The 24,246-nt window shown below is 44.1% G+C and overlaps 2 protein-coding genes across 2 annotated transcripts; both read right to left on the reverse strand.

Moving 5' to 3' along the window:
• Nucleotides 1-782: 782 nt before the first annotated feature.
• On the reverse strand, nucleotides 783-7,387 carry LOC311140733 (glutamate-rich WD repeat-containing protein 1-like). The gene is made up of 7 exons (XM_084175941.1): nucleotides 7,159-7,387; nucleotides 6,797-6,914; nucleotides 6,436-6,598; nucleotides 6,072-6,282; nucleotides 5,809-5,954; nucleotides 5,425-5,616; nucleotides 783-2,049 (listed from the first exon to the last, which is right to left on the reverse strand). Exons 1-7 carry the CDS (start codon nucleotides 7,370-7,372, stop codon nucleotides 1,339-1,341), a joined length of 1,755 nt encoding a protein of 584 aa, XP_084032067.1. The 5' UTR covers nucleotides 7,373-7,387; the 3' UTR covers nucleotides 783-1,338.
• A 12,245-nt stretch (nucleotides 7,388-19,632) lies between these two features.
• On the reverse strand, nucleotides 19,633-23,181 carry LOC311139836 (uncharacterized protein). Its single transcript, XM_084174811.1, has 5 exons — nucleotides 22,645-23,181; nucleotides 22,199-22,308; nucleotides 21,957-22,028; nucleotides 21,378-21,515; nucleotides 19,633-20,568 (listed from the first exon to the last, which is right to left on the reverse strand). Exons 1-5 carry the CDS (start codon nucleotides 22,655-22,657, stop codon nucleotides 20,182-20,184), a joined length of 720 nt encoding a protein of 239 aa, XP_084030937.1. The 5' UTR covers nucleotides 22,658-23,181; the 3' UTR covers nucleotides 19,633-20,181.
• Nucleotides 23,182-24,246: the final 1,065 nt, after the last annotated feature.

The raw sequence follows: 24,246 nt of genomic DNA on the forward strand, positions 1-24,246 counted from the left end.
GCTGTCCAGCAGTTCTGAATTTGCATGCACCCGACTGTCCATGTTTTATGTGCAATAGCCCTTTGATTTTAACATTTGAAACGTTTGTGTGTGTACTACCAGGCTGTTTGATTTAATTTATGTTACAACACTTTGGTTTCACTAATAAATATGTTGAAATGGAACCAGATTCTGTTTCTGTCTTCAGTCCTTTTTCAATAGGATAGATGGGCTGTATGGTCTAGTACGATATAGGTTGAATGTGATGGTCTTCCTATAACCAGCCTGAGTAGGCCTAGAACTCCATTCCTATTCTATTCAGAGTTTAGAGAAATTAATCAAATTGGAAAATAGTTATTATATGGTTGGTTAATGCGATACATGTCTGTTGAATTTGGAAAAATCCACCAGCTCTCAGCCCCGCCCCACATACTCAGCCAGTCAGGAGCCGCTACTGAGTTGCAGCCATCGCATGCTGCATACTTTTTAAGTGGTACTTGCAAAATAGTATGCGATGATGAGTACGTACTATGCAGTTTAAGTCTGTAGTACGCTTGTATGGGTATTCGTACACAACAACTGTGGACATATATATATGAAAATACCCTCAAATAAAAGGTGACATTCTGTACTAAACCCTTTGATTTCCAAGCCAAATGTAATTTTAGCATCACAGACATAGGGGAGTGTACATCAATAGAAATGAATAACTCATGATCTTGATCTCATTCCTTCACCATGTCAACCAACAGAACATCAACAGGCATTTTGTTGGGTTGAAAAAAAACTAAACGCCTAACAATAATTGAGTAATGTGTTTTATTTTGTACATGTTGGTACACCTGCAACATGTATAGGCCAGAAGGAACAGTCATCTACATGACCTCTGTAAACTATTACAGATGAGGTCAATGATAAACGGGGAGAGGTGTAGTCAGTCAAACTGTAATATACGTGCACATTACATGGTAAATGCCTGCCAACAGAGCGGTGAGGGGACTGATAACTGTAGTCAAAAACACAGGCACACACTTAGACCCTTTCTCACACACGCACACACAAGCATACACACCATAGTCAACCATTAACACACACACACACCCCCCACTATACAGAGATGGTCCTGAACACGTTGAAGCCTGACAGAGCAGTAGAGACCATCATCCCGGGTATCTGCGGGTGCCAGTGGATCTCCTTGACCTCTGTCTGACCCTGGTGCAGGAACAGCAGCTGGGGGGGGGGGCAGGTCCATCACCCCCTCCGCCCTCTCTAAACCTCTAAGCCAGTGGGATAACCACTTTACAATATGTTTTTTTTTTTGGTGGGGTGGGGTGGGGTAAGGGGGGGTAGAACTTTATCCTATCCCAGGTATTCCTTAAAGAGGTGGGGTTTCAAGTGTCTCCGGAAGGTGGTGAGTGACTCCGCTGTCCTGGCGTCGTGAGGGAGCTTGTTCCACCATTGGGGTGCCAGAGCAGCGAACAGTTTTGACTGGGCTGAGAGTGAACTGTGCTTCCGCAGAGGTAGGGGGGCCAGCAGGCCAGAGGTGGATGAACGCAATGCCCTCGTTTGGGTGTAGGGACTGATCAGAGCCTGAAGGTACGGAGGTGCCGTTCCCCTCACAGCTCCGTAGGCAAGCACCATGGTCTTGTAGCAGATGCGAGCTTCAACTGGAAGCCAGTGGAGTGTGCGGAGGAGCGGGGTGACGTGAGAGAACTTGGGAAGGTTGAACACCAGACGGGCTGCGGCATTCTGGATGAGTTGTAGGCGTTTAATGGTCCTGAACACGTTGAAGCCTGACAGAGCAGTAGAGACCATCATCCCGGGTATCTGCGGGTGCCAGTGGATCTCCTTGACCTCTGTCTGACCCTGGTGCAGGAACAGCAGCTGGGGGGGCAGGTCCTTCACCCCCTCCGACCTCGCACCCACATCGCATGACTCCACCGACAGGTCCCATTGGCTGACCACGTCGTCCGCTCCAGAGGCGGCGAACACGCTGGAGTCCACAGGGTTCCATTCTACTGATGTCACTGGCGCGCTGTGCTGCTTGAAGTTAGCCACCGGCCGGCCCGACTGAAAGCACAAGTAGATAATATTACGGTTTAGCATCATCTCTCCTCACTTCTGTTGTGAACATTCTGGTTTAGATTAACTGCATAACTATGTCTAAGATCTGCCTTGACAAACACACACTGGCCTCAGACCAGTCCTATGCACGACCTCCCAAGTTTAAGGGTTCTAAAGCGCAATACGAGGCAGACCATGTGTTGATTTGGTGCTCCTCCGGCACGTCAATGAGTGATATCAAATCTCTAAACCTCTAAGCTAAAAAAAGCGGGCCAGTGTGTGGGAGCCAACTTTTCCTCGGCATTCCACCCACATCTTGAAATGCCATCATACAGGATAAGACAGGATTACTGTGGGTGTAGAGGAGAAGCGGTGGGGGAGACAAGAGGAGAACTTATCGCATCATTGTCCAATGCGAAGAAAACACAGGTAGAGATTGATGCTAGTGTGTGATTGTTCAACAGCAGTGGCGTGCAGTGAAGACTAAGTTGCGAATGGAGCCATTTTAAACACAAACTAACCAACCCAGATGGTGAGATAATGATGCAAAGATGCCATTTACGGTGTTTGCATTGCTTCCATTCCTTTTTATGTGGTTGTTAGTCTCATGTAGGGTTTCATATTTTCCAGAAAATCTTCAAAAAATCCCTTTCAGAAAATGCAACCATCCCGGTAATATACTGGTATTCCTGTTCAAACCGGAAATGCTATTTAAAAGCATATAACAGCAGGGGGGAAAATCTGACATGATTATACCAATACAGTGAGGGAAAAAAGTATTTGATCCCCTGCTGATTTTGTACGTTTGCCCACTGACAAAGACATTATCAGTCTATCATTTTAATGGTAGGTTTATTTGAACAGTGAGAGACAGAATAACAACAAAAAAATCCAGAAAAACGCATGTCAAAAATGTTATAAATTGATTTGCATTTTAATGAGGGAAATAAGTATTTGACCCTTCTGCAAAACATGACTTAGTACTTGGTGGCAATCACAGAGGTCAGACGTTTCTTGTAGTTGGCCACCAGGTTTGCACGCATCTCAGGAGGGATTTTGTCCCAATCCTCTTTGCAGATCTTCTCCAAGTCATTAAGGTTTCGAGGCTGATGTTTGGCAACTCGCACAATTGGCCCAGCGTCGTCCAGGGTAGGGGAGGGAATGGCCGGCAGGGATGTTGGTAGAGCATGGTGTTTGCAACGCCAGGGTTGTGGGTTCGATTCCCGCGGGGGGCCAGTATGAAAAATAAATACAAATATGTATGTACTCACTAACTGTAAGTCGCTCTGGATAAGAGCGTCTGCTAAATGACTAAAATGTAAAATGTAATGGAACAATGTTGCAAATGTCTATTTCCTTGAGTGTGTTTGTGCACACAATGTACCTGCCATTTTGTTAACAGTGAGTAGCTGCAGTTTATATTGTGAGCCTTTGCCAGTGCCACACAGATACCTTGGAGATTTGTGAATTTGAGATTGTCTTCAGTAACTGTGTCAAGAGGTTGCGTGTAGCCTACACGATAGTCAGCAATGCAATTTATGAATGTGAAGTTTTCTATTGAAGACTTTATGTTGAGTAGGTCTATAGACTAAATATGGTAGGCTGCTAGCGTTGTGATGACTGGTCTAATGTAGGTTATGAATGAAGCCAGAGTTGGTATGTCCGGTTCATGCATGGAGCTATTCTCATGTGCATATTTAGCATGAACCTACAGGATCGGGTCACCGCCTTGATGTTATCGGAGAACGACAGGGTGTTGTCCAGGGTCACACCAAGGCTCTTCGCACTCTGGGAGGAGCTATTCTCATGTGCATATTTTGCATTAGTGCTGCTTAAAAAAATTATATTACGCCATTGGTCCACGGGACCCCTCAATCTTTTTCTCGGGAAATGGGAAGGAGCTTGGTTGGGAAGTCCTGGGATACCAGTCACCGGTATTACATCCTAGTCTCATGTTGCAGTAGCTATGATGACAAACTTCTCCAACAAGTATTGAGACTTTACTCACTAACCAAGCATCAACTGCGGCTTCCTTTATCAAAATAAGTTATGACAGGTTTTTCCTATGTTAACTGGCTAACTTGGAATGCTTTGTGAAATACTCCCCCACAGTGCTTGCTGATGGGTATTGGGCAAGGCCATGATGACATGTCCAGGGTCCAGTTTACCGATAGCGATGGAATTTAGGCTTATGATGCATTGTTCCTACAACGGCCGAAGATGTAACATGCTTTTCCCAAAACACCACGCAGAGAGAATGTTTGCTAAGTGTGTTGTTGAGGCATGTGTCGATACTGATCGGACCGAAAGAAAAGCAGCGATGCGCAAAGATCAGCTTTCTCCATTTAAATCTTACCTTTACATTAGAATTATTCCACAATACTGATGACGGATCAGCTTCTAGATCACCTTTAACTGCCAACATTGAGGCTGCTTATACTACTGCTTAGGGTATATGCATTAGGCCCTACCCTATAATTACCTTATAATAATGCACCAGATAAAGATTTGGCACATCATTGTGCAAATGTTACACACCATGAAATATATGGAGGCAAAAACTACAAACAGTAGCCTACAATTAGCAAAATAGAACTCAACTCAATTAACATTAGGGCTGTGAAAATACCAGTATTGCAATATTTCTCCATGGCAAAAATGAAAACACGACGCAGGCCAAACTTTCAGTCCTTTAAAAACCTGCTGTATGAAAAACATTGTGTGCTATAGCTTGGACAATAAATAAATGTGACTCTGGTTGACAACATAATGATGTTGGTTTCCAACATTAGGGCTGTTTTCCTAAAGAAGCTAAATCTGCTTTGTGTTTTGTTTCCTTGCCATGATACTAAATAGTATCATTCCGTCCCTAATTAACATGAAATTGATTTCAATATGATTTAAATATATAGGCATGTAGCCTAAACTTTATTCATCTGTTAATGCAGTCATCTCAGTTTTCAGTTGAAGCATATTTTTATCATCAGTTTGTAAAAAATGCAAAAACTTTGGCAACTTTGTATTTGTAGTCAACTTCGTTCGGAATTTATTGGCGGTTGCAGAGAGACAGATGGCCTAAACATCTTGATTCTGTGTTTAGCAGAGAACTTTGTGCATAAAGTGAAGTCAATGGGCAAAAAAGCATCTAACGACACACTTAGCTGTTCAAGTGGTCTAAGACGGTCAAATCAAATTCTATTGGTCGCGTACACATATTTAGGCGATTTAATGATGCTCCTACAAAGGTTCTAACGATGAACTTAGCCTTAAGTTTCTTTTGGGAAACTGGCCCTGGTTCGTGCCATAGGATCAGCTGACCCTCCCTAAATCCCAACCTTAGACTAATGTCGAGGAGCAACTTAACCCTACTGCAGTTCTTACCTGGAACTGCCTCAAGTCCCAAACTTTCAGGAGTCCGTCGTCCCCGCCGGACAGGATGAATGGTTCAATCCTGTTCCAACTGATGACGTTGACGTCTGAGGAGTGTGCCTCATTGGCACAGAGCATGGAGTTGGGCGGGGCTCTGGTGTCCCAGACCCGGATGGACTGATCCACAGAGCAGGACGCAAAAACCTGGGGGAGGGTGAAAAAGAGGGAGGAGGAAGAAAAAGAGGACAATGAGACAGAACGTTGCCGTTTTAGCTGTAATTCTGCAACTGACCTCATTTCATGTCTGCTTCTACTGACATTAAAAAAGGCTAAAGTTTCTTTAAGCCTATTGATATTGTCACTCAGCCTAACATCCTACTGCTTCTCCCCTCATACCGTGGCTTCTGTGGGTGACCACTGCAGGTCCTCCACTGACTTGGTGTGAGAACTGAAAGGCCGTTGGTCGATCTGCCAGGAAGTCCCTCCCTCTCGCGGTTCCCACACGTGGATGTTCTTCTTGCAGTCGCCACTGACCAGCCGACCTTTTAGACAAAACATTAATTTGGGATTTAAGCCGACAGCGTAGACGTCCCCTAATGCATAGAACGGTATCTACACAGCGGTACTAAAACATCAGACATGGAAATGGATCAACTCACCAGGTACTTTGGGCGACCAATCAATGGCAAAGCCCTCCGTCATGTGACCTGAGAAACTGAAGAGGGGCGTAGCTTCCTTCTGCTGTTTGACGAAGGATGACATGGCAGCTGAACTGTGGACGGCTTCCATCTGGGATCGGAGGTCAAATATCTCCACCTGACCTTTCTCTGACCAGACAGCAGCCAATGACTGATCTCCACGATGGGTCACCTGGTGGGGAAACAGACAACGTTGATGGTGAGCCTTTCAAACCACAGTATACTACTGCCTCACATCACACACAGTCCAATCAAGGTGCATGTACAGAATAACAAACGGAGGGTGCAAGAGACATTCAGCTACTCTCCGACAAAACTCACTCACTCGGACTCTGTTGATCCCTCCGTAGTGAGGCATCATGGCCAGCTCCATCTGTGGCTTCTTATCTTCATCATCATCTTCATCACTCTCTCCATCACTGCTCTCGTCCCCCTCCTTCTCTTTCTCCGTAGTACCGTGGAGGTTGTGCATGCGTATGACAACCAGTCTTAGAGGAAGGAGGAGAAAAGGTATGGTAGGATAAGTCAACGAGGCCTGGGCAATGAAGGACTACCAATTGCGGGGTGTGCAAAAAGTATGTTCAATGTGAGTATTTGGGGATCCTTTTACACCAGCCTCACAATAGGTAGGCAGTCTGAGGGTATGCTGAATGTCATTGTTATGGATCGGTGGGTGTGACAGCTACCTGTTGCTGAGGGCAGCGTCGGCCTGTGTGCCTGCACAGAGCAGCATAGAGAGGGGATACTGCTCCCTGCCGTCTCCCTTCGCATCTCTCAACACGTCGAAGCTCAGGCAAGGAGCACCTGAGAGGGGGTAGATGGTGACAAAGCAAAACAATCAGCAAGCTGTGCCCATCTAGATCAATCTTTGGTGAATTACAAACGAATGCTATAACGTTAGCTAACAAGCTATCCAATACATTTGAAATAACAGTTCGTGACATTGTCAGTTTAAAACATTCAAATTGATTTGTTTGATGAAAACATTCAAATTGATTTGTTTGATGGCAATAAAATAACCCGATTAGCTGTTAACTGTTGGACCAACCTGTCTGACACTCGTGGTACATGCGGTAAGCCGACCGGTCCATCTCAAGCTCCTCTCCGGGTTGGAGAGGCTGTATACCGGGGACATAAACTTGAGTTTGCTGTTCTCCATACTTTCCCTCTTCTTCCATTTCGTCTTCGTCGCTGCCACCCCCTTCCATCTCCTCCATCTCTCCATCTTCGTTCGGAAGCGTGTCTTCTCCGGGCGCCGACATTTTGAGAGGGGCTAGGCTTTGCTTACTTCCGGTGGATTGATCACGTGGTCGCGCTCTCTCTCGCTCTCATTTACAATAATTCAGCTGATGTGGATTCCTGACCTCTTTGGCAGACAGTCTGGAATTTTGCCTGACCCTTGCTACTGCCAGTAAAGTCCACTAATTCTAAAAGCATCTAACCAAGGAAGGAATTACTGTAATCTTATGGATAAACAAAAAGTATTACAAAATGTAAAGTGAACCACATTTGAAAATAGCTGATTGTGAAAACAGTAGGCATTAGCCTACTCAGTGGCCACCCATTCAGAGCAGGTGGGTCAGAGCCGCATACAAACATGATCTCTTTTTTGCTTTCTTGAGTAAGGCAGCTCCAAAATGCAGGTGTTTCAGCCTAGCTCAGTGCTTTCTGTGGTGCAGGAGCAGCCAGCAGGAAATACAGAGCGTAGGGGTTGGTAATCTTATCTAGTTGTGCCGTGATTTGCTCAGTGTTCTGTCACTCATGGGGACACTACGTCACCGCAAAATCTACAGGGAGAGCTAGAAAGTTCAAGCCCCTTGGTTGCTGCCATAGATTTACATTAGAAGTGCCCATCCAAGAAGGCTCAAGGTCATTGGCCACAGATAAAATTACATCAAATCACGTTATATCTACCATAGCTTTGATTGGAAGGACCATGTCAACATCATACTTTAAAAATCTTAGCTAGCAAGCTAGACAAGCAGTCATTATCAAGAATCAAGTCGACAATCTACTGGCAAATCCTTTTCAATCCTTGTTATATGAAGATAAATTATAGATAAAACGTATCAGTGCTCATCGGCCATTGGACATAAACATTACACAACAAGTTGGAAATCGCAAATTCATCAGAGTGGTTTGGAAGAAATCAGTCACTAACTGCAAGTGTTGCAAAGCAATCACTAGCCTTCTATTCGGTGGAGAGGGTGTGTGGTCCAAGTCTGGGTTTAAGGGTCTCTTTTCCAAGCTTATAAAGGATAAACATTCACATGCAACACCATGGGCCAGAAATGGTTGAATACATTGTCCATGCTGTCAATCCAGCATGACTTCTGCTGCGTTCAAAACAACTGGAAACTCGGAACTGGGTGATCTCAGTCTTTAATCGTCCCTAATTGTGGAGTCGGAGGTGGTCGGGAGAGGTTGTGTTTTCTCTAGCAGGAGGTAAGCTTGGCTTCTTATATGGTGTTGAGTAAAGCTTAAACCATGTATTTAGATTGTAGGTAGGTATTGTAGTTAGGTATTATAGGTAGTTTACTTAGGTAGTTATTGTAGGTTATTGTAGGTAATTATTGTAGGTAAGTATTGTATTCGGCGGACCCCGGCGAAGCACGAGGCTAGCTAACCCACTACTTGGACCAACAAAGCTAGCTAGCTAGCGGGTAGCTACTGGTAACTTTTAGCAACTGTGGTTAGTTGTTTCCAATGTTATTTCACGCTTAAGAGTACCTGTGGTTGAGCCAGCTAGCTACCTACCATTCAGCTGTTTTTCTAACCTCGTTATCCGAGGCATTAACATTAGGTGGTTGGTAGCTGCTGTACTTAATTACAGCTACTGATTGCAGTCTGCCACCCAGACAGCTGGCGTCGGGTAAGTTTGGCTTTATACATAGCTTGGGCTTTGTCGAGTAAGGCTTAAACTATGTATTTAGATTGTAGTTAGGTATTATAGGTAGACATCGTGGGCTGTATATTATTAGGTATTATAGGTAGGCATCGTGGGCTGTTGTGGGTAGTTGTTGTATGTAGTTATTGTAGGTTACTTTTGTATTTGGCGGTGCCGGGTGTAGCACGAAGCTAGCTAGCTAACTCACCTCCTGGACTAGCTGGCGAGTAGCTATTAGCAACGGTAGCAACTAAATACAATATCCTTTTAGCCAGCTACATTCGTTCGCAGCGACGCCGTTTTTCAAACAAAGTCAACACAGCAGCCATTGCTAGCTAGCCAACACTACCAGCTAGCTGTACTGTAGTAGCTAAATACAATATATTTGTGCTAGCTAGCCAACGTTTAATTATTGCTGCGTTATGAAAGAACTAGACACGGACACGAATTATCTGTTTAGTGTGTTAACACACTATTGGTAGTTTGTTGTAACCAAGTATTGGTGCTAAACTGTGTGTTATTGGATGCTAGCATGCTAGTTAGCTATGGCGTCATAGTTAGCTAGCTGAATAAAGTAAGTTGAGTCTATTCCTTGAAACATTGAACCGCTGTAGTTTACAACAATTCTAATTTCTAAAGTGGAAGTTGGGAGAGTTTTATTCGGGTGGTTCAGTGAAACAATTATAGTTTCTGAGGTGGAAGTTGGGAGAGTTATATTTTTTTGGTGAGGGAGGCCCTGCTCTCTCCTTTCCCAGATGTTTAGTTCATTTCATTCCGATCTCCTCTGCATTATTGTAGCCATCTGCTACAGCCTGTCAACTATGCCTCTGCCTATCCCTGTTCTCTCCTCTCCGCACAGGCTACACAAACGCCTCACACCGCGTGGCTGCTGCCTCTCTAACCTGGTGGTCCCTGCACGCACCACACACCTGGAGTTCCAGGTCTCAGGCAGCCTCTGGAACTGCCGTTCTGCTGCCAACAAGGCTGACTTCATCCCAGCCTATGCTACCCTCCAGTCCCTCGACTTCCTGGCGCTGACGGAAACATGGATTACCACTGAAAACACTGCTACTCCTACTGCTCTCTCCTCGTCTGACCATGTGTTCTCGCATACCCCGAGAGCATCTGGTCAGAGGGGTGGTGGCACAGGAATCCTCATCTCTCCCAAGTGGTCATCCTCAATTTTTCCCCTAACCCATCTGTCTATCTCCTCATTTGAATTCCACGCTGTCACAGTCACTAGCCCATTTAAGCTTAATATCCTTGTCATCTATCCGTCCAGGTTCCCTTGGAGAGTTCATCAATGAGCTTGACGCCTTGATAAGTTCCTTTCCTGAGGATGGCTCACCCCTCACAGTTCTGGGTGACTTTAACCTCCCTATGTCTACATTTGACTCATTTCTCTCTGCCTCCTTCTTTCCACTCCTCTCCTCTTTTGACCTCACCCTCTCACCGTCCCCCCCTACTCACAAGGCAGGCAATACGCTTGACTTCATCTTTACTAGATGTTGCTCTTCTACTAATCTCACTGCAACTCCCCTCCATGTCTCCGACCACTACTTTGTATCCTTTTCTCTCTCGCTCTCCTCCAACACTACTCACTCTGCCCCTACACAGATGGTAACGCGCCGCCGCAACCTTCGCTCTCTCTCTCCCACTACTCTCTCCTCTTCCATCCTATCATCTCTTCCCTCTGCTCAATCCTTCTCCCTCCAATCTCCTGATTCTGCCTCCTCAACCCTCCTCTCCTCCCTTTCTGCATCCTTTGACTCCCTGTGTCCCCTATCCTCCCGGCCGGCTCGGTCCTCCCCTCCAGCTCCGTGGCTTGATGACTCATTGCGAGCTCACAGAACAGAGCTCCGGGCAGCTGAGCGGAAATGGAAGAAAACTAAACTCCCTGCCGACCTGGCATCTTTTCACTCCCTCCTCTCTACATTTTCTTCATCTGTTTCTGCTGCTAAGGCCACTTTCTACCACTCTAAATTCCAAGCATCTGCCTCTAACCCTAGGAAGCTCTTTGCCAAATTCTCCTCACTGCTGAATCCTCCCCCCCACCCCCCCCCCCCCCCTCCTCCCTCTCTGTGGATGACTTCGTCAACCACTTTGAAAAGAAGGTTGACGACATCCGATCCTCGTTTGTTAAGTCTAATGACACTGCTGGTCCTGCTCACACTGCCCTACCCTATGCTTTGACTTCTTTCTCCCCTCTCTCTCCAGATAAAATCTTGCGACTAGTGACTGCAGGCCGCCCAACAACCTGCCCGCTTGACCCCATCCCCTCCTCTCTTCTCCAGACCATCTCCGGTGACCTTCTCCCCTACCTCACCTCGCTGATCAACTCATCCTTGACCGCTGGCTATGTCCCTTCCGTCTTCAAGAGAGCGAGAGTTGCACCCCTTCTCAAAAAACCAACACTCGATCCCACTGATGTCAACAACTACAGACCAGTATCCCTTCTTTCTTTTCTTTCCAAAACTATTGAGCGTGCCGTCTTTAGCCAACTCTTTTGCTATCTCTCTCAGAATGACCTTCTTGATCCAAACCAGTCAGGTTTCAGGACTGGTCATTCAACTGAGACTGCTCTTCTCTGTGTCACGGAGGCTCTCCGCACTGCTAAAGCTAACTCTCTCTCCTCTGCTCTTGTCCTTCTAGACCTGTCTGCTGCCTTTGATACTGTGAACCATCAGATCCTCCTCTCCACCCTCTCCGAGCTGGGCATCTCCGGCGTGGCTCACTCCTGGATTGCGTCCTACCTGACCAGTCGCTCCTACCATGTGGCGTGGCGAGAAGCTGTCTCCGCACCACGTGCTCTCACCACTGGTGTCCCCCAGGGCTCAGTTCTAGGCCCTCTCCTTTTCTCCCTATACACCAAGTCACTTGGCTCTGTCATATCCTCACATGGCCTCTACTATCATTGCTACGCTGACGATACACAACTAATCTTCTCCTTTCCCCCTTCTGATAACCAGGTGGCGAATCGCATCTCTGCATGTCTGGCAGACATATCAGTATGGATGACGGATCACCACCTCAAGCTGAACCCTGGCAAGACGGAGCTGCTCTTCCTCCCGGGGAAGGACTGCCCGTTCCATGATCTCGCCATCACGGTTGACAACTCCGTTGTGTCCTCCTCCCAGAGTGCGAAGAGCCTTGGCGTGACCCTGGACAACACCCTGTCGTTCTCCGCTAACATCAAGGCGGTGACCCGATCCTGCAGGTTCATGCTCTACAACATTCGGAGAGTACGACCCTGCCTTACACAGGAAGCGGCACAGGTCCTAATCCAGGCACTTGTCATCTCCCGTCTGGATTACTGCAACTCGCTGTTGGCTGGGCTCCCTGCCTGTGCCATTAAACCCCTACAACTCATCCAGAATGCCGCAGCCCGTCTGGTGTTCAACCTTCCCCAGTTCTCTCACGTCACCCCCCTCCTCCGCACACTCCACTGGCTTCCAGTTGAAGCTCGCATCCGTTACAAGACCATGGTGCTTGCCTATGGAGCAGTGAGGGGAACGGCACCTCCGTACCTTCAGGCTCTGATCAGTCCCTACACCCAAACGAGGGCATTGCGTTCATCCACCTCTGGCCTGCTGGCTCCCCTTCCTCTGCGGAAGCACAGTTCCCGCTCAGCCCAGTCAAAACTGTTCGCTGCTCTGGCACCCCAATGGTGGAACAAGCTCCCTCACGACGCCAGGACAGCGGAGTCACTCACCACCTTCCGGAGACATTTGAAACCCCACCTCTTTAAGGAATACCTGGGATAGGATAAAGTAATCCTTCTACCCCCCCCCCCCCCCCCCCCCCCCAAAAAAAAAAAAAGTAAAGTGGTTATCCCACTGGCTATAGGGTGAATGCACCAATTTGTAAGTCGCTCTGGATAAGAGCGTCTGCTAAATGACGTAAATGTAAATGTAAATGTAATGAGTTCAAGGCAACTGGGAACTCTGAAAAAACAAGTTCCAACTGGGAAAATACGTTTTGAACGGTCATTCAACTCGGAATTCCAAGTCGGGAATTCAGCATCTTTCTAGAGCTCCGACCTGAAGATCACTAATGTCATGATTCAACCTTGTTTTTTTTCTGAGTTCCAAGTTGTCTTGAAAGCACCATAAATACAGAGAATGCCAGACTTTGATGACAAAGTTTATTGACAAAATTTGCCCACAATAAGGACCGCCGTGCCACCTTCCTGTTCAAGTGAGCACAGCACAACGGTGAGTCCAAAAATGTATTGTATGCTGCTGCATAAATTATGTAATATGCCAGGGAAATATGTATTCTGTAGCTAAGAAAGTAATACTAAGTGTATGTTGTGTAGTAAGCTGTTAGCAGCTCATGTGCCTCACCCTAATAATTTGGTACCTTTCCCCCTCATAACTTAGTACTACTGTTCTGACTTGGTGGTGCACATCTAGCGTATAGCCTGTTTTAGAGAAATGTCATCATCGAATATTGTAAGAGCTTCACTGTCTGCTTATGGGGCGGCGCACAATTGGCCCAGCGTCGTCCAGGGTAGGGGAGGGAATGGCCTGCAGGGATGTAGCTCAGTTGGTAGAGCATGGCGTTTGCAACGCCAGGGTTGTGGGTTCGATTCCCACGGGGGGCCAGTATAAAAAATAATGTATGCACTCACTAACTGTAAGTCGCTCTGGATAAGAGCGTCTGCTAAATCAAATCAAATCAAATCAAATTTTATTGGTCACATGCGCCGAATACAACAGGTGCAGACATTACAGTGAAATGCTTACTTACAGCCCTTAACCAACAGTGCATTTATTATTAACAAAAAAAGTAAAAATAAATGACTAAAATGTAAAAAATGTATATGCCCCCTTTATTTATCTTACGGTTCTGACTTAGTGTACAAGGATAATACTGTCAGAACGGCCCATGTTCTGAATTCTTTGGCTGTACATTTCAAAAGTGCTGAACAAATAGTAATGTTGACTACGTCCGTTTTAGCACGCTCATTAATGTCTTGTTCGAAATTACGGATTGCCTCTTATCCACTCATCGTTCCCTTATGCCATAGTTTGTACATCTCAATTGTCATTAGAAACCACATTTGTTTAAGCAAATCAGCCATATCAACTATGCTTATTAAAAAGTCAGTAAATGAGGCTGAATGAACTGTTTCGCTGCCAGAGAAGGCTCAGCTGATAGCCACGTGTAGCATCGGTAAGGATTCACTCCATGGTGCTGAAAGGAAAGCTCTGCTGTTAGGCCAGCTTTATGTAGGCCCTAACAATTTGTGAGGCACCCTTTGTTTGGCACCGTTTGCCACCGTTATAGTGCAATTAATGTATTGTTTAGTGTTGTGTTGTGTAGTGTAGTGGCTTTGCTGGCATGCATCAAAAAACATTTTTGCGAGTTTGACCCACGAAGATTTACATGCTAAAATCGCCACTGAGCCTACTGTCCAAACTTGCATTGCTGAGCCTGAGCATTATCATTGCAATTTCAGTCATGCAATATCAATACTATGCCACCAACTGGTCAACATTTTTACTTCTGGTGTAATGGTGATGGGTATTTACCATAGAGAATGATAGAGGCCTCTAGTGTCCAAAAGGTCGTATTAACATGGGCAGCGCCATAGAGCTCGCCAGCTTGTAGTCGTCAAAAACAGAAATGAGTTACCTCAGGTTCGTTCAGCCATTACTATTGGGAAAATGAATGGGGAAAGAACAGGGTTTTGTGATAAACGGCAAAAATAAGGTCTGAGGTTAACACAGACTTTGAAGATCAGAGATCTTATACATTTTGTTCTATGAGATAATATCAGTCAGCTAACATGACCTTTATGAATGATGAAGTCTTTTCTGTGCTTTATGTGTATTTTTAATTACATAAATGCTTCAAAATTCACAAAAAGTGATGTTAGCTGATGAAGATTCTCATAGAAGAAAACTTATCAAATCTCCTAAACCAGTATTAACCACAGACCTTATTTTCGGCGTTTATCCAAAAACCCTCCAAAAATTCCATTCATTTCCCCATAGGCTTTGTCCAACTAACCATGGCGGAGTTAGTGCCTACAAAAAGACACCATTACTATCTCTCTCTAATGTAGTCAACTGGGTGGGACTTCCAACTTCATTGGCTGATCCCTCCTGGTGACCCTGTTGGAGTCATGTCCAACCGTGTCATCAGGAGGGATCAGCCAATCGTGAAGAAGAAAGTTGACTATTTCAAAATGGAGATAGCCTCAATGGCGCTGCCCATGCTGTCACAGGTGCTATAATGGCTCGGATACAAAGACGTGTCCTCTATCTATCTCTACGGTATTTACTGCAGTCCCCCTGAGATCCCTTGGCCCTACACAACTTTACTGTCCAATTTGCATAGGTTATTTGTACTTTTGCTGTCTTATGTTATTTCCCAACCCTGGGGGTATGAAGCAGTTAATTAAAACAGAAAGAAAAACAGAAAGTTATCTATCTGTCCTCTCTGTGGTTGTCCTCTCCTCATACTAGGACAGCAAACATTAGCTGTGTGCATCTGTTTGTTTGACTCTCACTGTCTGTTTTGATGTTGTGCAACATTCCTGGCTGTGATTCCTCTTCTGATGCACTTACTTTACATCCTCTCTCTCTCTCGCTCTCTCTTTCTCTCTCTCAACTGTCTCTCTCTCGCTCAACTGTGTCTGCAGAGGTTTATCGTAGTTTCTCAGAAAGGCTGATGCTCATTCTGCTACCTCTATATTTACAAAAGGAAGTGAGACATGTCTTGGGGGTATTGTTGTTGGTCTATGAGCCTTGCTTTTGAAAGTTTGTGTGTATTAAATAAAGCACCTGGCTGAGTTTAATGGAAGTTCTGTCTTAAACAGCAGGAAAAAAGGGGCTCCTTCTTTTTGTAGCAAAGATTTTGCAAGTGTGCATGTGTGTGTGTGTGTGTGTGTGTGTGTGTGTGTGTAGGACAGGGTGTGTGCATGCATGGGCATGAGTGATTTGTGTGAGAAGAAAGATATCCTATAATTGAGTTGTGATGCTACATTCCATGCAAAGTTCATTCCCAACAACTCCCGTCTTCAGCTCTGCAGCTGCAACTGTTCAGTCAGTGTGATACTCACAGGAATCAGCCTGGAAGCTGAGCAGAGAATGACACATTGTTCTGGCCAAGATCAAGTCCCTGGATTATTTTACTGATGTCTGTGATAGACCATTAAGCAACACTTTACATTGAGTTGCCCTTCATGCCATTCAGTTACTTTGGAACTGCTTTAGTAACCAGAGTGGAATGACTCAGTTGTAGGCCTACCCAGTAACTGCAGATAAGGCACATGAAACAATGATTGAATTGTAATAAACAGAAATTGTAAGACTACGTTTACACAGGCAGCCTAATACTAATATTTTTTACACTAATTGGTCTTTTGACCAATCAGATCAGCATTTGCCAAGAATTGGGCAAAATATCATAATTGGGCTGCCTGTGTAAACGCAGCCTGAAAGTCCTGATTCAAATTACTTACTAGTTAATGTGTAATAACATGTAGATCAAGACATAAAAATTCAATTGAACTACAACTTACTTTTGACAAAAGTCTAATGTCCATTGCTCGTGTTTCTTGGCCCAAGCAAGTCTCTTCTTCTTATTGGTGCCCTTTCGTAGTGGTTTCTTTGCAGCAATTTGACCATGAAGGCCTGATTCACACAGTCTCCTCTGAACAGTTGATGTTGAGATGTGTCTGTGACTTGAACTCTGTGAAGCATTTATTTGGGCTGCAATTTGTGAGGCTGGTAACTCTAATGATCTTATCCTCTGCAGCAGAGGTAACTCTGGGTCTTCCATTCCTGTGGCGGTCCTCATGAGAGCCAGTTTCATCATAGCACCTGATGTTTTTTGCGACTTCAAATTTCTTGAAATGTTCTGTATTGACTGACTTTTATGTCTTAAAGTAATGATGGACTGTCATTTCCCTTTACTTATTTGAGCTGTTCTTGCCATAATATGGACTTGGTCTTTTACCAAATAGGGCTATCTTCTGTATACCCCCACTACCTAGTCACAACACAACTGATTGGAACAAACGCATTAAGAAGGAAATAAATTCCACAAATTAACTTTTAAAAAGGCACACCTGTTAATTAAAATGCATTCCAGGTGACTACCTCATGAAGCTGGTTGAGAGAATGCCAAGAGTGTGCAAAGCTGTCATCAATGCAAAGGGTGGCTATTTGAAGAATCTCAAATATAAAATATATTTTGATTTGTTTAACACTTTTTTGGATACTACATGATTCCATATGTGTTATTTCATAGTTTTGATGTCTTCACTATTATTCTACAATGTAGAAAATAGTAAAAATAAAGAAAAACCCTTGAATGAGTAGGTGTTCTAAAACTTTTGACAGGTAGTGTAAATGCTTCAAAATTCTCAAGAAGTGATGTTAGCTGATGAAGATTTTCTCATAGAAAAAAACGTATAAGATCTCCTAAGCCTGTATTTACCACAGACCATATTTTCGGCATTTATCCAAAAACCCTACAAAAACTCTATTCCTTTTCCCATAAGCTTTGTCCAACTAGGCATTGTGTAAGATACCTGTGGTGCTGATGTTTAGGCTGAGGTAGGTATAGTTTCTTGTGTGCTCTAGGGCAACGGTGTCTAGATGGAATTTGTATTTGTGGTCCTGGCAACTGGAGCTTTTTTGGAACACCATTAGTTTTGTCTTACTGAGATTTACTGTCAGGGACCAGGTCTGACAGAATCTGTGCAGAAGATCTAGGTGCTGCTGTAGGCCCTCCTTAGTTGGGGACAGAAGCACCAGATCATCAGCAAACAGTAGACATTTGACTTCAGATTCTGGTAGATTGTCTGCTTTCAATTTTTTGATTTGATAGGGAAGGTGAAAGGTCAAATATACTTTTTAGGCTTTCTACTGCCAAGTTTACACCTTCACTATTACTCTCTCTCAACTGTCTCTCTCTCTCTCCTAACTGTGTCTGCAGAGGTTTATCGTAGTTTCTCAATAAGGCTGATGCTCATTCTGCTGCCTCTACATTTACAAAAGGAAGTGAGACATGTCTTGGGGATATTGTTGTCGGTCTATGAGCCTTGCTTTTTAAAGTTTGTGTGCGTTAAAGAAAGCACCTGGCTGAGTTTAATGGAAGTTCTGTTCTAAACAGCAGGAAAAAAAGGGCTCCTTCTTTTTGTATCAAAGATTTTGCAAGTGTTCTGTTTAAAGTGTGTGTGCGTGTGAATGCGTGGGTGGGTCAGGGTGTGTGCATGCATGGGCATGCATACATGTACCTGATGTTTGTAATTAATATGAGTGATTTGTGTGAGAAGAAAGATCTCCTATAATTGAGTTGTGAAGCTACATTCCATGCAAAGTGCATTCCCAACAGCTCCCTTCTTCAGCTCTGCAGCTGCAACTGTTCAGTCAGTGTGATACTCACAGGAATCAGCCTGGAAGCTGAGCAGAGAATGACACATTGTTCTGGCCAAGATCAAGTTGGGGCGGCAGGTAGCTTAGTGGGTAAGAGCGTTGTGCCAGTAACCGAAAGGTTGCTGGTTCTAATCCCCGAGCCAACTAGGTGAAAAATCTGTCGATGTGCCCTTGAGCAAGGCACTTAACCCTAATTGCTCCTGTAAGTCGCTCTGGATAAGAGCGTCTGCTAAATGACTAAAAAAAAAAAAAAAAAAAAAAAATTATTATATAAAAAAAAAAAAAAAAAAAAAAAAAGGCCCTGGATTCTCTTACTAATGTCTATGATAGACCGTTAGGCAACACTTTACATTGAGTTACCCTTCATGCCATTCAGTTACTTTGGAACTGCTTTAGTAACCAGAGTGGAATGACTCAGTTGTAGGCCTACCCAGTAACTGCAGATAAGGCACATAAATCAAAGATTGAATTGTAATAAACAGAAATTGTAAGACTACGTCTACACAGGCAGCCTAATTCTGAATTTTTTTTCACTAATTGGTCTTTTGACCAATCAGATCAGCTCTTTTGCTAATAATTGGGCAAATAAAAACAGCCTGATAGTCCTGATTCAAATTACTTAATAACATGTAGATCAATACATAAAAATTAAATTGAACTACAACTTACTTTGACAAAAGTCTTCCTGTAGAAGACAAAGAAAAAGGATAGCTGTTCAGAATCAGACAGCAGTGCAGCTCTGCAGCAATTGCGCAATACTCCCAACACTAGGAATGGTAACAGTCAATACATTTACATTTCAGTCATTTAGCAGACGCTCTTATCCAGAGCGACTTACAGTTATGTACTCGTATGAGATGTAGGCCTAACTAGAACATATATATGCTTCTTTAGAGGCAGAGCAGAAATGACAGCGAAAGAGAATGCAGTGAGTGCATACATTATTTTTTTATTTTTCAAACTGGCCCCCCGTGGGAATCGAACCCACAACCCTGGTGTTGCAAACGCCATGCTCTACCAACTGAGCTACATCCCTGCCGGCCATTCCCTCCCCTACCCTGGCCAATTGTGCGCCGCCCCATGGGTCTCCCGGTCGCGGCCGGCTACGACAGAGCCTGGAATCGAACCAGGATCTCTAGTGGCACAGCTAGCACTGCGATGCAGTGCCTTAGACCACTGCGCCACTCAGGAGTATAGTACTCAGAGATCACTACACACGACGACATCAGAGAAACTCATAACGGCTGCATGGTTTTTATTTACAAGATGCAGTATGTACAAAAGTTCACAGAAAAAAATTAAAACATTAATTGAAGACCAACAGACAAACATTGTAAACATCATATGAATTTGTTCGGAAATATTGGACAATATTTGATGTGCTGTAGCTTACTCAATATAAAACACTTGTTAGTGTTTAGTTAGCTTGAGTAGAATATGGCTTTTAATACATATGGCTATGTTGTATGGGTATGTTGTATAGGTACGTAACGGTTTCTTATGGCTATGATAATAGAACTCTGGTGTGCAGACAGTGAGTTAAAATGTTGTTATTCTATACATAAACTTGACTGCAGTTGTACATTCAGTGCAACAATTGAATGTGCATGTCAGTCACTTGATTGCCAAAGCTTACTGCATTAGAACAGCTAGAACAGACAGATTGAGAAGAAAAAGCCAACCAGTGCTCCAAAACACATTGCAAAAACAAAAGGACGTATTCTTTCAAAAGCAGGGATTCTATTTTTATTTTTTTTGCATTTTGTGTGCGCCATTGAAGAGATCCACTTCAGTAACTATAGCAACTTCTGTACAGTAGCATCCAGGTTAGTCCACATAACAGGAGGATCCTAGTAGAACCAGGAAGCCCATTGGATGGTGGGCTGCTATTGGTTGGTGGCTGTGTGATGTATAACTTCATCCCGGTTTCCCCTCCATTCTCCCTGTGTTGCATGTGAACTGCACGTGTGGTTAACAACCTCACTTTTTTACTTTCCAGATCTGCCCGTTCTTCCTCCACAGCAGGAGAGGCCAGAGTGGGGAAGGAACAAGTGTCCACCGAGGTCGAGCACCCCAGCTCCAGCCATTTGGAGAAAACAAATGAAGTGAAGTTGAGAAGTTCCTCCAGAGAGGAGGCGGCGGAGGGAAGAACAGAAGGGTCAGGATCATCGAATCTCTGTGAGAGAGGGATGTGATAAGGGAGGAGAGGAAAGGGGGATAAGGGAGGAGAGCAAATGGGGATAAGTGAGGAGAGCAAAGGGGGATAAGGGAGGAGAGCAAAGGGGGATAAGTGAGGAGAGGAAAGGGGGATAAGGGAGGAGAGGAAAGGGGGATAAGGGAGGAGAGCAAAGGGGGATAAGGGAGGAGAGGAGTGGTTATTTAACAAACAAGTGCAAGTGCTCCGTCATTGATTGATAGCCATTTCTCTGGGGAGTTAACCTCTGTTATATACATTGCGTACATTATAGGTGACCTGAACAGGAAAACTATGCGCTGGTTATAAGTCAGGCCACATGGTCAGGAAAAAAAACGTTACCTCCCTTGTTTTAGCCCTTTTCTGTCATTTTTGACTGTAACAACAACACATCTTTATAGTGTTTTGTTGCATTTGCCAAGGCACAGTTATGTTTTATTTTTACAGTAGTCCAAAATGTTTAAGGCTGCTGTGTCAGTCTCTGTTGAGTACATGCTGCTACTTGTTCACCCCCTATGGCAACCTACAGTACACTCTCTCTATCCAAAACAGTTCATACAGACTAATAGAGTCATAGCCTTGGGAAGTAGTTTGGGGAAGAACGTTTTGCCGGCACTACAGAGGGCTATATCGGTCCACTAATACTGGACTAGTAAAGGACCAGTGCACTACTTTTGTGAAAAAAGAACATGTTTTATTTTTTTATTCTGGTTTTTCTGGGGGTGCTGCAGCACCCATACTTCCCGCGACTATGGCTAGAGTATGTCCACGAGATGGTAAAGTATACGTACCCCTTTTGTCATACCCCTGTCATCCAGGGCTTGTATAAGGTTGGAGATGAATTCGAAGCTATGGTGCTCTGGCCACAGCTGGCTGCGGAGCCTGAGCCAGGAGTCAGAGAGAACAGTCGCAGCACGAAACACACAACACTGGAGGGACAGCCGAGACAGAGGTAGGATTTTAGACACAGCGGTTACGCTGATGATTTGGATAAACGGAGCACAACACAGAGCTGATCATCATTGTGCTGAGTTATTGATTATCCTCCCCGGTAACGCTGACAACAACACAAAGGTAGACTTTCGAGTACTGGAACCAGTGGAGGCTCATAATAATGGCTGGAACAGAGCGAATAGAATGGCGTCAAACACATGAAAACCACGTGTTTGATACTGTATATTTGATATCATTCCACTCATTCCGCTCCAGCCGTTACCACGAGCCGTCCTCCCGTATTGCTCAACAGAGAATCAGAATGAAGGATTTAATGATATATATATCAGATACCCTAAGTGTGACATGTTTGTATAAAACACGAAAATAAATCATTTACTCAAATGGTGTCATTTAATCAATAGATGGTGCCTCACGGGATCAGTGTTACACAGCAGGTTGTCATTGTAGTGGTGGGAAATCCGATAGTCTTTAGGGAACACCTTACGCTTGGAGGAAAAAAATGGTTCAGGAATCACAGTATACACAAGAGCATCTATGCCAATAGACAAACAATCTAATTGACAAAAAATGTAACCACTAGGAAGTGAAAGCATATTTGTTTAAACCACTGTCATTACTCAGGGTGCATGCAGGATAGCCACAATGTTAAACTCACAAATCCAGCGTGGTCTGAGTTAATGGTGGTTTGAAGATTCTTGACGATCCCCCTCAAAAAGTCATCACATCCACTACCTTGGACTGTCAATATTGATAGCAACAGTAAAACTGTGTGAGAGAGATCGAAGTAGAGAGAGAGAGAGAGAGAGAGAGAGAGAGAGAGAGCGACAGAGCAATGCAGCAGGTTAATGGATGGAACATTTATGTGTCCTGCCCATGTGGTTCCAGCCACATGCTTATTGAGAAACATCATGATTTCATGTTAACTTATTGCTTTAATTAATAGTTTGAGGAAATGAACTACAAACCTAAATTACAGAACCACTATATGAATTACAGTACAATGGTAATGTGGTGAAATTATTTAAACAAATACAAATCCACTAATAAATCAATTCACTTTTTGCATACTCTGAATTGAGGTCATCACTGAATTCCTCTTACCTGATCGTGACATCCTTTTATCTTCATGAGAAAGGCCACTTCTCCATTTCTGTGGTTGAAAGCATGCAATACGCAGATCAAATAAGTCCTCTGGTCTGAGTAGGCAAAGTTTCCTCTGCGGCTCCTTCAAGTGTGTGACACAAACGAGAGAGAGCTCTGAGCTCTGTATTTTCTTCTTCTACTACAGTTGAGACTCCAGCTTCGTTGACCTCTCTTTTAGAATTCCTCCTTTTGTCTCCCTGGTACTTTCCAAATCTCTTTACCCCATTCTCTCTCTCACGCAATCTGCACTGCGCTCTCACTTTGGATTTCCCCACCTATCAGCCTGTCAAACAGCAGCCTTTCCCGTTTCCTCGCTTTCCCCTTTCTGTTTCCCTAATGACCCAGTATATTACAGACCTCACTCTCTTCTCACCCTTTATATTGGCTAATGGACCCAATATCTCTCCCTCTCTCTGGGCAGTCTGTCTGTGTGAGCTCAGACAGAAGCTAGCCTGAAAGTGAAAGTGCTTGCTATCTGCTCCCTTTTAGTCTCTCAGACCCTCCCACCACCAGTCATTTCACCTCTCTATTCAAAGAGCTTTATTGGCATGGAAAACATATGTTTACATTGCCAAAGTAAGTGAAATAGTTCATATACAAAAGTGAAATAAAATATCAAAAATGAACCATAAATATTAAACTCACAAAAGTTCCAAAGGAATAGAGACATTTCAAATGTCATAGTATGGCTATATACAGTGTTGTTATGATGCGCAAATAGTTAAGTACAAAAGGGAAAATAAAGAAACATAAATATGGGTTGTATTTACAATGGTGTTTGTTCTTCACTAGTTACCCTTTTCTTGTGGTAACAGGTCACAAATATTGCTGCTGTGATGGCACACTGTGGTATTTCACTCAATAGATATGGGAGTTTATCAAAATTGGATTTGTTTCCGAATTCTTTGTGGGTCTGTGTAATCTGAGGGAAATATGTGTCTCTAATATGGTCATATATTTGGCAGGAGGTTAGGAAGTGCAGTTCAGTTTCCACCTCATTTTGTGGGCAGTGTGCCAGGTCTGCCTCTCTCTCTCTGCACCCCACCCCCAAATCCAAATGAGGCCTCAGCAGGCTTAAGTCATGCCGTATGTTTTCAACCCCCCCCCAATATGACAAACTAGTATTGGGAAAGTGAGGGGTGATCAGAAGTTGATCAATTAGTACATTGTCATGTTCAGGTTTTACGTAGTAATTGTTGTAGTACTACTTCTTGTGTCACTTACATTTTAAACATGGGCCAAGAGAAACAATGAATGTTCTAGAGGTCCAAAGGGAAAAGGAAGACAGAGTTCTGCAGTCCATCAGACCAACATTCTTCAGCCTCCCAGAGGCACCATCAGTCCTAACCCTTTTCACCTTGGTCCTCTGCATAGGGCAGTAGGATGATCCCTGATCTCAGGTCAGTTTAGCATATTCTTCCTTTATGGTTCAGGTTAGGATGTGAGAAGGATAAGATGATCCTAGATCTGTGTCTGAGCTTCTACCCAGAGTGCCCTCTGTAATTATTGGGACAGTGAAGCATTTTTTCTTCTTTTGGTTCTGTACTCCAGCACTTTGGA

The sequence above is a fragment of the Coregonus lavaretus genome (genome assembly GCF_964263955.1).
Source record: "Coregonus lavaretus genome assembly, chromosome: 13".
NCBI classification, from domain to species: domain Eukaryota; kingdom Metazoa; phylum Chordata; class Actinopteri; order Salmoniformes; family Salmonidae; genus Coregonus; species Coregonus lavaretus.